This window comes from Poecile atricapillus, chromosome W, assembly GCF_030490865.1.
Source record: "Poecile atricapillus isolate bPoeAtr1 chromosome W, bPoeAtr1.hap1, whole genome shotgun sequence".
Lineage (NCBI taxonomy): Eukaryota > Metazoa > Chordata > Aves > Passeriformes > Paridae > Poecile > Poecile atricapillus.
In genome coordinates this window covers 20,938,026-20,955,979 of record NC_081288.1, presented here as the reverse complement: position 1 = coordinate 20,955,979, position 17,954 = coordinate 20,938,026, and the positions used below count along the sequence as shown (strand labels likewise).

The 17,954-nt window shown below is 42.4% G+C and overlaps 1 protein-coding gene across 1 annotated transcript in view; it reads right to left on the bottom strand.

Annotated features, from left to right (window-relative positions):
* LOC131591725 (protein O-mannosyl-transferase TMTC1-like) overlaps nt 1–17,954 on the bottom strand; it is a 134,561-nt gene that overhangs the window by 68,587 nt on the left and 48,020 nt on the right. Inside the window, exons 6-8 of the mRNA XM_058862711.1 lie at nt 15,619–15,700; nt 14,556–14,659; nt 4,092–4,281 (exon numbers count right to left, since the gene is read on the bottom strand). Coding sequence (XP_058718694.1) covers nt 4,092–4,281; nt 14,556–14,659; nt 15,619–15,700 — 376 coding nt within the window. The remainder of the gene's footprint in view (nt 1–4,091; nt 4,282–14,555; nt 14,660–15,618; nt 15,701–17,954) is intronic.

Genomic DNA, 17,954 nt, shown 5'->3' with positions numbered 1-17,954 from the left:
GAACAGCCAAGCAGGTTCTTTAAAATAGTTATAGAGCACACTAGATGTATGTTTTTAAATCTATGTGAAATGTTAGTGGCATTCCCTCCTCGGACATGAGCAAACTGCTGTACATCATTATGTGTTCAGGCTGAACATGCAGAAGGTGCTGAAAACCACCAGAAGGTACCTTTATAGTGCTTGTCACAAGTACAAATGGGTGAGGGCCATCAGTATGAGGTGCAATACCCTCCCCCAGATTGGCCAATTGCAAAAGCTACTCCTTCGAGTTAGTTTTCCAGATCACCCCTCTGAATTAGCCTGCCACATACATGAGTTTCCCACTATCAGCCCTCCATTTATCAGGTACCACAGAGAAAGTGGAATCCTATCCATCATGAGCTCTGCACACTTACATTCACAGCTAAAACTACAAGCTGCTAATTAGGCAGCGACCTAAAAATGCCATGTGGAGTGGCATCAAACATCTGAAGGGTCTTCCTTTCATGCTCACTGAATTATTATGACATGTCAAAGAAATAACTGTCGTCCTGATGATAATGCCAAGAATTGTCCTCCCTCCAGTTCACCAGGTGCTCCCAGTATCTTCCAGCAAAGAAAGGCAGTGCCATGTGCCCTTGGGTATCCCAGTGGCCATCTGAAGCACCAGATTATTTTTCTGACCTTGTGACTGGCATGTTTGATATCTACTGAGAGAATGCCTCATCCATTTCCTGGTACCTTTGTAATCCATCCGGAAGTCACACCACATCCATTCCTCATAGCCAAGGCTATCTTTGACAACGAACAATAAATAAATGTCATCCTCTTTTCCCAGCTATTAAAATTTCTCTGGGATGCAGGCATTTTCAATAGCACCCCCAGTGTTTATCACATCCCCAGCACACTGCTTGAAGCCCCCATGAGGAAGTTCACTGCAAAGAGTTGAGAGGAACAAGTCTTACTTGGGGAGCTGTTCATAGGGAGCTCAGCAGTTGATAAGTGAGAGGGATTCACACTGTGCAGGAGAAACAACCCAGAGAATGGAAGTTACATACAAGGAGTTAACAAAGCCATTTTTTAAGTGACCTCCTCATTAAGTAAAGAGGAGAACAACAGTGAAGGTGCACAAGCAGGATGAGAAGGAAGGCTTCTCTCTCCAAACAAACTGGAGAGCTGCCTTCTTTGTTTCTGCCCTTTTCAGCATCAAATCCCCATCTAGTAACAGGCATGTTCCAAGGAAAGCACCCATGGGTAGAAATCTTCCACTACTTCTTCACTTTCTGAGGTATAACAATGTTCACAAAATGAAACAAGAAAGCTTCATGCCTTAGATGTCCTTTATCAGCACCACACATACATGCCCAACAGAGTTATTACCCTAATCACAAATGTCAACAAATTAGCCCTGTTTAAAATTCAACAACAAAGGCAGAAATCCAATCCATGCATTCTCTAATTGCAGTCCACAGAAAATATTCCGTGAGTCTCCTGTGAGTTTGTGTTGTGGATGCACACACATCACCTCTTGCCACTGAAAATCAGTTCAGTGTTCACTGGACCAATGCCTTCACTGCTGCCAGAACAATTTCTAGCATTTCCACTCTGCAGAAAAGAAAGCAATGGTGCCACTGAGAATGAGTACAAGGTTTTCTCTCTTACCCCTGCACACCTACACTTTAAAGAGAGAGGCACACAGACTACATGCCTGTTCACTCCACAATCATTCCTTAGGAAATTGCAAGCTATCGCTTCCAGGTTAGACCTTGCAATGAAAAAGGAGAGAAAAATGGCTGCTAAGACTGCTCTGTTTGCTTCAAAAAGAGAGCAGAACATCTTATACTTTACAAAATGTGAGAAATCAACTGATATATCTCACGCTGCCTCTAAGCTATAAAACACTGAGTAATAGCTTGTCTGGGGCTTGACTGAAGGATGGTCCCTCTTGGGGGAAGCAATGCCCTATAAAAGACCACTGCTGCTGCATTCAGAAAGGTGCTTTCCTAAGACCCTAATACAATGAATTGTCCCTGCAGTTCATGTGCCCTGAACTTCCCTCTCCCTGTTATAAAAGGGATTGTTTGAAGTCAAATGGCATAATTTATTTCCAGGAAAAGTGCTGCTTCCTGTTTGCTTTCCTTGATAATTCATCCCGCTCAGCCCAACACAATCATCTTCATACCACTGAATGGCAGTACCATGGTTCAGAGATTGTGTGAGTTGTTAAAAATAAAACAGAAAACAGCTTTAGAAATGTAGAACTGCCTGAAAAGAAAAATATTTCCAATTGTATTTCTAATTATATACGTACATATGCTCCATGCCTTTAAGTGTTCAAAGTCAGATTGGAGGGGGTTCTGAGCCACCTGGTCTAGGGAAAGGTGTCCCTGCCCATGGCAGGGAGGTTGGAACTGGATGATCTTTAAGGTCCCTTCCAAACAAACCCTTCTGTGATTCTATACCAAGGGCTGAGGGAAACATGTCCGAGTTGATCCCCAGGAATTATCACCAGTTCCATGTTCACCGTGGGTTAGTTGGAGCTGAAAGTGCTCATGTGAGCACTTTCTCAAGATGGTTCTGGTTTTACTGGATTAGATACAAAAGCAGACCACTTCACATCCAATTTATTCAGTGTTTGGGGTTTTCAAGGATAAACACAAAGGGATCTTTAAGACTAATTTCAAAACATCTAATAAGTAAGTGCCCAAAGAGTAAAATTCACATTGTTTAACATTAACAGTGGTCAAGCGCAAAACTGAACTTGTCACAAAAAAGTTAAGACTTGCAGTTTCAAATCAAACAGCAGAATTCATAAATCCAGACTGAATTGTTTTTTAAAAAATTCATAAAAATATGATAAAATCTTTTTCAAGCAAACCAACAATATTAATCCTACATATAGTTCTGTCAGCAGGAGAAGAAATAAAAAGCAAACAAAACTTCAAAGAACATGGAATAAGATTGTTCAGAAGTCTTCAGTACTGGGCTAATGAGAATTTTATCATTAACTTCCCTGAGAACAGGATTAGGTCTAATACAAACAGTTCTGTATAGCTCTAGCAGTGAGTAATGAAGGCAGGAGGAATATGAGATGATGTACAACCTGCAGGTAGAACTGGTGAATACCTAATAAGGTGTTTTCCCATATTTCCCATACAGCATCTGTCAATGTATTATCTAAATTAATGAGTCTGCAGTCTCAAACTGTTTGGTTCATTTTCTGTCTCTTATCAGGACCACAGGGAAGATTGCCAGGTTAGACTGAAAATGTACAGGACCTGCACATTTTAGCATAACACAGGTGTTAAAAACCTGACACCCTTCAACTACGCTTTTCAGCCATACATATATTTAAGGAAAATAAACTTTTTGTACTATTTCCAAAGTGACTACCAGCACCTCTCCTAAAGAAGCTTCCACAACTCAACTGAAAGAGAAACAGCTTGTAACTTCCTACGATCCACAAAAAATCCCCTTCCATGGAAGTGCATATCTGACTCCTGACAAGGCTTGTACAACCTCACTTTCATTTCTGCAGTATGATTAATGGTACCTCTGAAATGCTGAATTGGGAAGTATGGCTTACCAAGTATATTATTTACGCTAAAGAACAATTTCCAGGTCATTTCTGATTTCCCACATTCCATTAGTCTGCTGACAAAAAAAATATCTTCTCATCAAGATATATCCAATGTCTAGGTTTTAGAAGCATAGCAAAAGTGCAAATAGAGGAATCAATTTTATTTTCAAAAGGCTCTGCAGATGACAGTTCCCAGTCCTGTTTGAAGTAAGTGACAAAAAGCCTAATGACTATGGGAGAGGCAGAGATGCTTTACAACTTCAGTGTGGTTTGGATCATTAACAATAATTGAACGTGGAAGCCCGGGCCAAGTTCTGCCCCCAAATCAGACCAATTAAAGGCTGAGACATTCAGCTAGAGAGACACTTTCTTCAGTTGAGCTTGCCTGCATTAGTTATTACTGGGATGGTTTTTCACCTCTCTTTGATGCATTCCAGAGGAAAACATGCGCTTATCAACCATTTCATCTGAAGATTAGGAAACAATTTTTTTTTTTTTTTTTGATGCTGTATTGCATGGCTTTTGGTGTTACCTTGAATGCAGAAATGCAGTGTAGGCTGAGTAATGTCATCACCAGCACCAAGAACACTGTGGCTAAGTTCCTCACATCCCAGATGGACTCGACCAAAGGGATGCTGCCAACCTGCCAGTCGTAGCACAGGGTGATCGGTGCCAGCAGGAGCCACGCATTGAAGGCCAGAAGGTAGGAATATGTTAAAAACCTGCAAATGAAAACAGGTAATGTAACATATGGAATGACTGCCAGCACATGAAACATTTTCCTTTGGCATTTACCACATACCACACAGGAGGAGGAAACAACAAAACAAACTAATCAACAACACTGCACCAACAGGCAGCCCCACACCTCTCTGTCAACAGAGATGCTACCATAGAGGAGGGGCACTTTAAGGTAATTTGAAGAAATAACATAAGATCAGTAATATTTACATGGTTTCTATGCACCAGCCTTTGGAAAACCAACAGAACTTCCATTTGAATGTTAGATTTTTGAAGTGACTTTCTGCCAGTTTAAACAATAAATGAGTAACTACACAGGCACATACATACATATTGAGCTTTTACACAGTTCACTTCATCACTGCTGCAATACAAAATATCCCTCCAGCTGGGTTTAACTTACAATTTAGGATTTCTTCTATCTGCACAACACTGAGCAATTAAAGTCAGATCCTTCTCTTTTCTCTTTGCAAATTAAGGCACAGGAAGAAAATACAGAAGAAAGGAGGGACAGGGTGATTCTTAGCTGATCCCATCACAGTTTCTTAGGGCTGGGGCCAGATTGCATGAGATGTGCAACAGAAGTGAAAGGGAAGAAGGGATTTCAAACTGTTGGAATCTTCAATAATCATTATTCTCAGTAGAGAGGAAATTAATGGGGAATGGAAATGGTGAGCATGCTGCCCTCTGGGAAGCATGCAGGGCTTTCAAAGGACTGAAACAGAACATCATATGTGCCACTGGGTTAAAGAAAACAAAAAAAACCAAATCAAACCAACACCACTCTCTGCCCCCAGGCTTTTGCTTCTTGGCATCTACTTGCCAAAAAGTGCATCTAAAGTTTAAATACTTTTAAGTGCAAGAGACCGCAGATTGATTGTTCCAGTAATCATGAAGTCAACCAAGTAAAATTGTGACAGCCTTCAAAGAGACAAACCCATCCTTGGCGTGCAAGTGGAAAAGTCCACATTGTACGCTGCCCCAAAAATGGTAAATACTTAAAAAAAAGAAAAAATTGCATTATATCCTGCATAGGATTTCTCCCATCTGAGCCTGCTTTGGCAGCTGTTACCACACCCAGTTGCCATGGTACCTTGCAGGTTTATTAAAATGGTAACAGAGGATGGCAGAAATGTCAAGGCATGTAGACAGAGTTTACATGTCTCACTTGCCACTTACAAGCTTACAAACGTGCCCCTTTGTGGTCAAAATTCAGCCCCTTACAACAGCACTTACAATGTTAGATTTGTGGCAGAATGGTAAGACACTGAAGCTAAGTGTGACTCCAGGCAGGAAGTTCCCAGATGGGTGTTGGGCCCTAAATTTCTGTGAAAACCTATTTAAATAACTGCAGAGTTAGGATATCAGTTTCTCATCTCATCCAAAAAGCAAACGTCTCCAGCAGCACAGTGACCCAAAAGCAAGGAGGCTTACTGAGCTGGAATGTTTCATTGTAAACAGTCACAGAGGCACATTCTCATTTTCCCACAGATCTTTCTGAACTCCCAGTTCTGGAAAGTGGAATATTCCCACATTTTTAAGGTTTTCAGCCATTTGATACACTTCTCTTCTACCCACACCCTCCCCCCCACCCCCATTTTTCTCACCTTCCCCACCCTGAGGTACTAAATAAACAAAAGGGATAGAAAGAAAATCCATCTTCTCTTAACAGAGGCAGCGATTTAAAAGCCAGTTCCTATTTAAGAGAGCATCCCTCAAAATTATAACCTAATTTTGCTAAAACGGTTCTTATTTGATTGCTCACTCTTTCTAAAGAAACAAATGTGTATTTTAGTCACCAGCCCAGTCTCTTCTGGTGCACATGACAGAGAAACACAGCAACACAAAATCTGGTGAGAGTTAATCACACCAAGGCACTCACTCGTGACATTTTGTGTGGCCTGACCCACCTCTGCTCAGCCACAACAAAACAGACTTCTCCATCAACCTCAAAACATTAGCTCAGAAAAGGCTGCCAGTGTTTATTTACAACTACTTACTTCAAAGCCAAACTAAGATCCATTTCTGGCTTCATTGTTAAAATAAAAGCATGTCTACTTAGATGAATCTGAATTGTTACTACAACTGTGCAAATTTGACAGGAATTCCAGAAGCACTGAATTAGTTTTGCACTTGATGCTTTAGGAGAGCCCAGTTTTTCGAGGGAGTGTCCTTTTATGCCCTGGCATATTAATATTTTCAGTAGGCATCACAATATTCACAGAAGTTTGTATGCAAACCACAACACACACCAGAAAACCTTCCCCTGCTTACTCAGACTGGGCTGCTGGGTAAGAAGGAACAAGAGGACATTTGGAATCTTTGCAGACTGCAGCACTGCAGTTAAGGACACACTAGTTGCTTTTCTGCATCTTCACTGATAAGGCAGGAGCTGATATATCCTTACACAGCACAGAATAAATAAACAGCTTGCTGCCATAACAAATTGAGTCCGCTTAATTTAAGGGGTATTCAGAGTAGCCAGATCAGTGTGAGTTAATGCATTTCTGCTGGAAAGGCAGGGCAAGCTGAAGATGGGAAGACAACTCCAGGCCAGGTTTGTAAGCAAGTGTCTGTTTCCAAGTGCTTGTGAGGTTTCAGTCTTCCTTGGGAGCCATGTGCACAGGTTGCTGCCAGAGGTGGCTCCCAAAGGAGAAGCACAATCACTCCACTCCACTATGGCAATAATTAGTGTTTAAATACTCTCTTCCAACAGCAGTGAAATATTTTAAAGCCTGTGACAATCATTAGCACCTGTACACAGTCAATTGGTTGGCCTCTGCAGACACTCTACTGGAAAACCCTTGTATGTGGCTCTTGTATCAACAAGCCTAAGGAGAAAGCTAAACAGGAGAAAGTTTGGAAGAAACCTCTTACCAAAGCTGACACCTCAAGGAATTAATTTGCAAATTTTGAAAAGACTTGAAGATTCTGAAATCACTCCAGGAGCTAATTACTTTTCAGCAGCCTACCTGCAAATGGCAACAGGAGTATTTTCTTTTAATTAGTTGACTGAGTGAATTACATTTTAAATTAATGATTTTCTTTATATTGCTTCTGGTGTCTGCTGGAATTCCAAGGGAGAAAAATTCCTGCTTGTAGCATCTCCTACTCTCTCAGTTAATCCCATGAAAACCAGAGTATTACTGGTGAGGTGACTGGAAGAGTCCGCATCTTAACTGGCCCCCAGGCCAGGTAACACCATTTGCATTGCAGCAAATTTTTTTATTTGCAAATTTAACATGGATATCCAAGTTTCAGTAGGTAGCAAGTATTCTTTTCACTTCTCATTGTCTCTAGAATGCTCAGAAAAACACAGTTCCTCCTGTAGGTAGCCAGTGTTGTCATGGCAATCCAGTTTGTTTGGTTTTAAATTCTTTCCGTTTCAATGTTCTGTTGCATCCTTTGAGATAAATACAGGATGACTCATATCTAAAACTTGTTGCAGAAAACAACTATCTGAACTGTTTCTGCTGCAAAATTGCATGCAAAGGGTACTACTCAAAGCCATAACAATATGATAGGAAAATACTTGAGGAATTGTCTGTTACCCATTGCTGTAATAGAGACCAATGAGCTTGGAAAAGCCCTCATCTCAGCTCTGCCAAATCCAGGCAATCAGAGCATAAGGAATGTGAGACTAGGTAAAAAAAAAATACAAGATTTTTAGAAATTTGAGGCATTTCCTATCTTTTCTGATTTTGGAGCAGTTTAAGTTTTCTCCCCACAGCACCCAGGGACTGAGATTATACATTTCTTTCTGAAACTGTGCCACAAGAGTGATCACAAAGCCCTGACCATGTCCCACCAAAGCTGCATGGAAAAGTGAGGGCCTGTGACCCTATTTTTTCTACCAGCCACCCAGTTCTGGGTCAATCCCGTTCCTGGCAGACAGCCCTACCCACACAGACCCAGCAGGGAACCCACCTGCAAATGAAATATATCCCAACACTGGGGATTTTAGCAAAGCAAAGGCAAACTATTCTCCTGGTTGGGGAAAAATTCACCTATGTTGAAGGCAGGTAATAACTGCACTTAATTGGTACTTGGGGAAAAAAAGAGGGGAAGGCATGAAGCAGGTGGGGATCTGAGGCAGAAGCAGGAGTACAGTTTTTGCCCATTCAGAAGTCACAGACCCTGGTTATGCTCTTCTGACACAACCTGCACACTGCCAGGCACTCAGGGAGGTTTCAGTTCACTATAAGGGTAAGAAGAGCTTTTTTGTTAGGGAAAAGAGCTTTTCATTTGTATTAACAGCTGAACTGATTTCAGCTCCAGGCTCTCTTCATCCTCTTACAAAGCCTTAAACCCAAGTGTGTTTGACAAGTCACTTCACAATAATGTCCTCCTAGGACATGTGGCTGCAATTATAACCAGGTGGTGGTATTTTGGATATTGTCTTCAAATTGAGTATATTTACATTCCCCCTAGGGAACTCCCAGTCCAGTCATACCTTCCCACACGAGTTTATTTTTCTGCTCTGTATATTGCCAGCCTAAACATTTTATTTTCAGAGCCTCAGAAGGAAAAAATTCCCATTCTGTCCATCCAGCTCATTCAGAGATGGTGGAGTAAACTACACAAACAAGGAGCAGACGGATAAATTCCATTTAACATTCAAATGCGAGTATAAGTTAGACAGAAAATACTTGTAACTAAAAAAGTACCTGTGTATTCCCTTTCATCAAACCTTTTGCATTTAGGACAAAGAGCTGCCAATCAGTAGAGGACAGGAGTAGGAAAGACAGGGATAAACAGAGAGCTGCAGCTTGATGAATAGCAAGGTAGCTCCTCTGGAAAGTGGGCTCCTGTGCGCCAGGCACATGGGGAAAAGTGGGCTGTGTTGTCTTCTACAGCTACACAGCCTGAAGAGCTTTAATCTGGTGAATGGCTCTCTCTCAGTCGTTTCAACTCTGTGGCTAAGGATCAAAAAAAATCTATTAAAAAAATACTGAATTCTTTAGGAGTAAAGATTCTGAAAGAGCCTGTGAGTTTCCAGTGAAACCCAAGCCTCCAGTCAGAATGTCAGAGCTGCAAAAGCTGGGATTGATCTCACACTGTTTTCCCTCTGCAAACCCCCGTGTGCTGTGGGTGAGGACATGCCTTGTGATCACACCTGATCCTCAGCTCCTCACATTCCAGAGTCACGAAGCCCAAATTCCCCAGCAGTGCCCAGCAGTGGGCAACTGCTTCAGAAGAGGATTACTGAGGCAGCAGCAGATGGAGGATTCTGTGGACAGCCACTGAGATCCTCAAGAAATTAAAAACCAGACCTCATAAACCCATTGGGATAATATTTCTGAAAACAGCCCATTGTATCCCACAGCATTACCCACCCAATGCTGGTGGGAGCCAAAGGGATGTTCTGGGCATGCTGCTTTGCCACAGAGACCAGCCACTCTCTACCTCTTCTGTGTGGAAGCATTTTGGAAAGCAAAATGCATGGCCTGTAGGAGTCAATGGCCTCTGCTGTGGCTGCAGCCTCTCTAGTCCATGTGCAGACTCTGGCAGGGAAGCCTCGTTGTGTAAGCAGCACTTGCAGCAAGCACCACAGCCCATTAAAATGCCTATCAAATCCCAGAGCAGCACTACCAGGGTTTATTCATCACACCAAGAGCCCTTGTATGAGAGGGACATGCTGAAATCTTTCCTGTGGCTCTGGGAGCACCACGTTCTCTGCAGAGTGGCCTTTGCCTTGGAGCACCATCTTCCAGCCAGGCCTTCCCCCAGCTCCCAACACCCCTTGAAATAAAGTCCACAGCTCACACTTAATGCATGGGCTCTCTGGCCCCTGGGTAGGCATGAGGTCAATTTTTACCAACATTGTTGCTCTCCCTGTTGTTAGAAGTGATCCCTGAATGCTGGGTGCCTGCAGAGATTACACACAGGGCTGAACTGAAACACCTTTGAGCACATGATAGAAAGCACTGACAAACCAGGCAGAACTTCAGCATTCAGGTAGCATGTGCAAGCCTGGCTGATTAAGAGCTGATATGTCACAGGGGTCTATTTTAATGCTATTTTCTAGCCTAAGGTCCATGAAAACTCCATATCAAAGTAGTTGCTACACTTGACTTCTATTTCCTTGGCAGAACTGGCTGGCACAGGGACCCATTTTCCCAACACAGGTCCATGGTTTGCCTCGCAGTAGTTCATTCCCTTTGAAGTTACAACGGGGCTGATTAAATGCATTGCTCAGAAAACAGTCATAAATCTCTGTGAAAAGGATTATGTGCCAGTTTTTATGTATAAGCACTTCTTCAGCTTTCTGCAGCACTGAATTCTCATTTACCTGATTGAAACAGCAAAGCAATACAGAAAGCCAGCTTACAGAGAGAGCAGTTCAACCACAGGACAATGTTATCTCAAGGCAGTCCAAGTAGAAATGCATTAACTATTTAAGGAAGCACCACAAATAACCTGCTCCACGCCCAGGGTGATCAGCCACCAGAGATCACAAGGCAAATACCAGCAGAAATTAATATAACTTGACTCCCAAATACAAAGGGTTTTTTTAAAAAACAGACTTTTATTTAGAAATTAGAGGCAAGATTTAATCTGTTTCACACAGCTTGAGACATGCTGCACAATGGATTTTTCCCTTGTCTTGCCACCGTGTTGGTAACAAAATCTGTTTATCCAGAGGCCTCCTAATTTTTTCCCCTCAAGAAGGACAAAAGAAAAAAACATTGTGCAAAACATCTGAAGCATGTCAGCCCTCCACTCAACACCCTTCTAACTCTGGAGCTGAACTTTTGGTACACTGGTTTCATAAAGCTGGGTAACCCTCAAAACTATTCTAGTTGCATTCTCTCTTCAACTCTGTCTGATACAATCAAGAATGCTTAAGCAGAGGTTTGGGATTGTTTTTTCTATCTCAAATATTGCTAACCCATAGCAGATTTTGAGATCAAAGTCTGCTCCTTAAGGTAAGGCCACTGGAGACAGTACATCCTGCAATGCACAACAGCCTGGAGGGGACAGGCTTTCATGGCAGGGCTTAGGAATAGCAGGATTCCCAACATCTTCATTTCTGCCTCCTCTGAGGAAGACGATGACAGACACGTCTCATCTTCTCAGAACACCTTTGCTAAGCAACACAATGAAGACCACGGAAATGTGGCTCATTTATGTCACTAAGCTTTGAGGTATTTGAGAATATCACTTGTAATTTTAACAAAAGTAATTTAGTGAGCTTACTGAAAAGCTGACTGTTTCTTAAGATTGAAAAACTGCCATTATTTCAGCATATTATGTCCTTCAATTGTTAAATAAATCATTATCTGTTTTTAATCATTTTAATCATTATCTGTCTATTTTAATTTATACATTTGTGCTGTCCAAGATTGGAGACAAGTTACACAGCACACAGTCGTTTTCTAAGGCCAAACTGAGCCACATCAAAGGTCTGTGCAGCAGTGACCAAAAATCAACGCCAAGTAAAGCATATAAGATGATAATTTTCCCCCAGTTCCTAGCTGGGGAGCTGGATAAGTTGGAGTTTCTGAGTTGGATGTGGTTTCTGCATGTTTAGTAGCCTCGATTTCTTATTTCAACTGGGCAAATTTCTCTTTGAGTCTGCAAAAACGTTCAGCACACTCCTGGTATCCTGCAGGAAGAAGCTCCCCAGCTCAGCCACTTGTTGCAAGACACTTCCTTGGCTTGCTTGGAACCTGTCTTCTCTGAGATTCATTTCATACACCCTAAATTCTACATGTGCCCCTCCTCCACACAATCGTGGGTGCACAGACCTCTCACAACCCCAGTCCTGTAATGTACGCTGTATCACCTCTAAGGGATCACAAATTCTGACCTCACAGGTCACTGCTTTTTCAACCCCCTAACTTACACCTACCCCTGATGTTGGCCCCAATAAACCCTGCAAAAGTTACAATGCTCTCTGTTGGGTTCATCCTGTGCCAGCCAAGACCCCAGCTCCACATCTAACTTCGTGTATTTCACAAGGACTGCCACACATTTCCAAACTACTGTTTTTCTTTTCTATTTCACAGATATCAGCCTTCCTTCTAGTCCCACAGATCCGGCCAAGCCTTAGAATAATTTTCAACTCTGTTGAAAACCATAACATTTACCCTGGCGAGACATGCACAAAAACCACATTTCCAGCTCAAATAAAGACAACTCCCTGAAAACAGAAAACTCCCACTTGCGACCTAAATGATCATCAGAGCTACAAAACAACTTCTCCACTGCCCGAGACTAACCCTTGCTTCAGCTACAGTAACAATGTCACTAATCACTTCAGGAGCACTACCCAAAAATCTTTCTTCTAGTTTCTGGTCTCCACACCAAACTTAGCTCTTCTACTGCCTTCTTCCCTACTCAACCCAACTTGCAGTTACCATCTTGGCTTCAGTGCTGAATCCTAATTACTGCCTTCAAAACCTTGGTAAAAGCTTCCTACACCTGCTCTTCACGTGCTGCTGCTACTGTAGCTGTCCACAGCTGAGAAGCACACACTGCTTAGGAGCTTCCCTGAAGCTGGACCCTAAACACAAAGACTCCTGTGGCCCTCCTCTGGACTCACTCCAACAGGTCCATGTATTCCCTGTGCTAAGGACCCCAGAGCTGGATGCAGTGTGCCAGGAAGGGTCTCACAACAGCAGAGGGGCAGCATTTCCCTCGACCTTCCTGGGAACCACACCTATGCCACTTGAACCTCGCTAGCTCCACCTGACATCCCAGTCCTGCCCTTGGGATGACTGGCACACTGCCAGTTCAGCAGCAGCAGCTTCAGCACTGACCACGGCAAGATAAAGTCTCAGGTGAGAGCTGTGGTTTGAGTCTGACAGAGGAGGAAGGAAAAGGTTTGTTGCCAAGATAAGGGCTGTGGTCAGAGGGTGCATCATGGGCTGTCAGTTCAGAGACAGTCACTGGGTCTCAGGACTGACACTGAGCCCTGCTGCTGAAGGGATGGGTTTCCTGAATGGAAGATAAAGCCTCCTGGGTAAATTGCTAAAATGAGGGTTAAGATCAAGCTCAGCAGAAGTGGAAGAATTGGGATAATTAAAGCGTTTCAGAATCCCTTCTGAACAGTAATACTGCTTTTTACTGGAATGGATTTCCTTAATTAGGTTTGGAGTGGGTAGGTGCTGCTGGACTGCAGGTGGAGCCGGGGCTGCTGCTGGGGCCAAGGGAGGACCTCAGCCAGCAGCACTCTGACTTGTTTTCCCTAAGTCTGTTAATAAAATCTGCAGTGCCAGTGGTAAAAATAGTCACTGCTTCATACCCCGAGAATGACTTATCTTTTGGATTTAGAACACCCTCCACTGTCATTACAAGAAGAAAAGAGACAAACATGCAAAAGAACATGTGCAGCACAGAAGAGGTAACTGAAATTAGGCCAGGATCATTTGTGACTTGGTGACCCCCATCTCAGCATAAACACACCAAAAAGGGACAGCAGCAAATCCTTCATGCTGTGCTGCACCGAGCCTGGTATCAATAACTCCACCAGAAACAAACACGTCAGAGCTTTCCAAACAAGACAATGTGCTTCCTGGAAGCACTTTCAGCCTTGATGGTAATAGGAGCTGTTGCCACGTTATCATAAAGGTTCCCCAAATGAAACCCAGTCCAGTTCTGCAGCAGATGTTGAATGAGGATTGCTTGACCTTAACCTGTGTCTCAGCTGCAATTTCACTGTTGGAATGAGGAGCCAGCAAGGCCAGAGCTGACACACAGGAAGTCTGCTCCCATTTTCATTTGAGACATCAGGAAATTCCTCCAGGAGGCTCCCAAGTGTCTTTCAGTAGCTAAACAGAGCAAACACTCCTGCACATGGCCCCTCCACCTTCACTGCTCAGTCACTGACACTACACCAAGAGTCATGGTCACCCCCTTTTTATACAAACTTCAGCTGAAGCCAAAACTCTGAATGCTTCCATCCCACATCTCAGCCAATTTTAAGATTTTGGATTATGCCTCAGTAACTGGGCTTTCCAGTCCTGTGCTCAGGCAACTAAACTATATACTTGGAGCTTCGTATAAAAAGAAGCACACATTTTTCAGTAAGAAAGCACCTGTAATACAACCCTACAGCACCTGCAGTGTCCTCTGGGGTTCAAATAGTTCTGATTTCTTTCTATTCCAGACAGAGAAATACCAAGAAGCAATTAACCTAAGACAACACAACAAGTTTTTTTCACTGTCATCTGCAAACCATTTCAGTGTAGGAAAATGTAACATCAAGACCACACTTCTGAAAACTTTTGTTTGACTGCTGTCATCATACCTCGTCAGTAAATACGGTGAGAATGAGGCTGGATTGTCCTGCTCTGAGAACATTGGCATGGAACCTCCCATTATCCAGAGGCGGAAATACAACACGAGGATCACCTTCAAAGAAGAACATCTCAGTTAGCAATGCACTACTAAAAAGAGCTAGGACCTCCCCCAGATGTTTTGTCATGACAGCTCTCCATGTTGTGTGTGCAAAGCGAGTCAGGTCAGCAGTTTAGGCAAAATTCAAGTTTGGCACCTTACACAGGGTGGCAAACCTGCCAACCCTCAGCACAGACAGCACACTGTGACTTTGTGTGTCCCTCTTCCATGTCTGCATTACTGACAGCAGCTGACACATCTCAGTGCCCACCACAAAGGCAGCATTCTGAAGGACAAATCTGTCACTCTGCTGCAGTGTAGACTGCAGAATTCTGCTATTGACCTCTACCTAAATGCAGAGGGGAAAATGATGGGTGAAGTCTTAAAAGTTATCATTTATCCATGCTGGCATAGGTGTAAGGATAAGCTCCATTGGTGCTTCTCATGCTGCACAATCCTAATTCCTGGAAGGATTTCTGCAAGCTGCCACTCCTTCACCTTTCTGGTAACCACTTGTCAAAGGACAATCAAGGGGATCTGGCTCCTGGAGCAGCACAGGGAGCTGCACACCCAGAACATTCCCACAGAAATGCTTGTTTTTTCCTGCAACATTCATGCATGGAGAACATCAAGCAGAAGTTTTTCTTACAACTTTTACTGAGCCCTGCATTGGCATTAACAGCATGTCACTGACAAGGCAGCCCAGTGCCACAGAGTCCTGTGTATTTAGGGCAGGAAATAGCTGCAGATGATTACATGGTTGCAAGGGCAACCACTATAAATCAAAAGGTTTGAAGTGAAAACACACTAATATTCTTGTTTCTGCCCATCTGAAGTTGTCTAGACTAATTCCCAAACTTAACTTCATATTGAGGGCCACCATCTGAGCTTTCTGAGTCTTTTGGGATACCACTATGCATTGTTCATTCTCATCAAATGCACAGAAATACATGGCCAAGTCCATTCATACTTACATAGCTTATCACCAAAGCAGCTCTCTTCAAAAAAGGCCTTGCAGTGTACAAGAAATTCTGGTTGTTATTTGCAGTCAGGTAGCTGAAATATAAGGAAACAAACGTTTGTTGAAGTACTTTGGAACACTAACTCATTTTTCAAATGGAGAAAAATGTGTACATTGATTTAACCGCCCTAAATGCAATAATAATGACATAACTCCTACTCTTCAAAGGTCTTTCCTCATAAGTAAAATATTGAGACTAGTTCAAGTAATACACACTATAATGTACTGCAGTTTTGCCATTAAAATCCGGGTTTGGTATGTTTGTTGGTTTAGTTTTTGGGGTTTTTTTAATCTTCAATTAACCCCTTAATCCTCAGAAAAATCCCAGGTGTGTCTCAGTGAGATTGCTGTCTTCAGACTCCCAGAGGACTACACGGAGACATATTTTTAAAAGGTCACACAAACGGCAATTCAATTTTAGACCATGATTAAAATGCAAAGACTCCTTGTTCCCAGCTCTCTGCTCAGTCTCTAGAGGAGAAAAACTATCCAGCAGAACTGATTCTAAGCATTTTTTGGGAGCGTATTCTGCATGCTTAGGTTTCATCATAAGTCTGCTGACAAAGTGCTATGAAAATTAATATTATCATAGACAAACACACAGGTGGCTTGCTGTTGTAGGAATGTTCATAAAACCCTTCCTGTTTCTCAATGAGCAAAATGAAACTGTATTTAGAGACAAAACTATGCATTTATTTTAATATAGAGTAGAAGCACTTGCCAAAGTCTAAGGAACTTTCTTAGTATAAGAAACAGTGCCATATCCATGACATTAATTTCATGGCAACTCCATTCCTATTGAACCTTACAGATGCTCCATCATTGTAATAAAGCAGTGACAAAAAGAAATACAGAAGAGACAACAGGAATATTTTAAGCATATAGTAGGTAAAAAACTATTGAAAAAAATGACAACTTATTTTAAGAAGTTATAAATATCAAGTAAACAAAATAAATTCAGAAGGAAAACATTTGCAGGTTCTTCTGCATAACATACAGTCAGTATCAGGATACTCTGTTTAAATGATTTACAAAAACTGCAGGTTGTATTGCAACACCTTCAAGCAAGCTACCTTTCCAAGCATGAAATTCTCATATGTTTCTCCTGTGAACATCGAGCATATAAAACATATCTTATTTCCTCTCCAAATTCCTTAAGACAGTCTATCACCTAACTGCTTCCACCCTTCAAGTCTTTGGAAAAACAAGACTGAAGCACTTGCTAATGCAGCCAAGAGTGTTTAGTACCTGGGGTTTTGTTCAAATTTTCTATAGTAGGAAGTTTGCAAGCCTGGTCACCATGGCAAGATGAAGAAAAGATTACACTGCAGAAAAAAAAGCACGAGGGCAAAGCCAGCAAGAAACAGAGGCAGCATTTACCAAGATGAAAGAAGTACATCTGGATGCTCTGTACAAAGGAGCTGCTCTTCAGAAAACTTTCCCTAAGTGCCATGCCTAAAAACTAAGGAACTAAACCACACACCATAAAGCAAGCCAGACAACTTTCAGTCTTTGGAGTCTGCTCATTGTGAAATGTTGACGTTTAAGCACCAAACCTGACTTAAATGTCAGACTAGTCTTCAAGGGCTGAACGTCTCAAAGTGCAAAGTTTCTTGAGTTCCCACTGATTTTAATCAGGCTGCAGCAAGTACAAGGCAGATGAAACTAAGCCTTCAGCTTTGTCTCCCCATGAAAGGTCAGGCTGGCCTTCAAGTGCTCACCATGGCCCGGCTCCAAAGCCCACCAGAGCCAAAGGGAAAGCCTCTCACTGACTTTAACAGCATTTGGACCAAACCCCAGGCTTTTGTCCCCTACTGGAGCCCTTTATGAAGCTCAACCCCCTTTTGATTTGCAGCAGGAAGTGTTTGGTTGCACTTTGTTTACATTTTTATGTGTAGAGAGAGGAGAGGCATCTATTCATCACACCGTCTGACTCTTTTCAAGAACCTGTTTTCACTCGCTTTTACTTTTAACTCTCTGCAACACTTTAGGCTGGAATTTTTCACTACAAATGTTTGCTTTAGGTAGAATTATTCTGGGAAAAGATCAACTAGAAGAGTTCAGCTCTTTCTCCAAGGCTTCAGTTACAGACAGTGAAGCACTTTTATCAGTGTCAAGAAGTCTGCCAACTTCATCCTTGAGAAGCAGCATCACCTCGCACCAGTGACCCAAAACTTGTGGGGTGGCCATCATCTCCAGGCCGTGTGTTTGCTCTCCTCCAGAGAAGCCACTCATGGTCAGGTAATGAAGAGTTCAATTAAAAAGTGAAACACTTCCATTTTAAGAAAG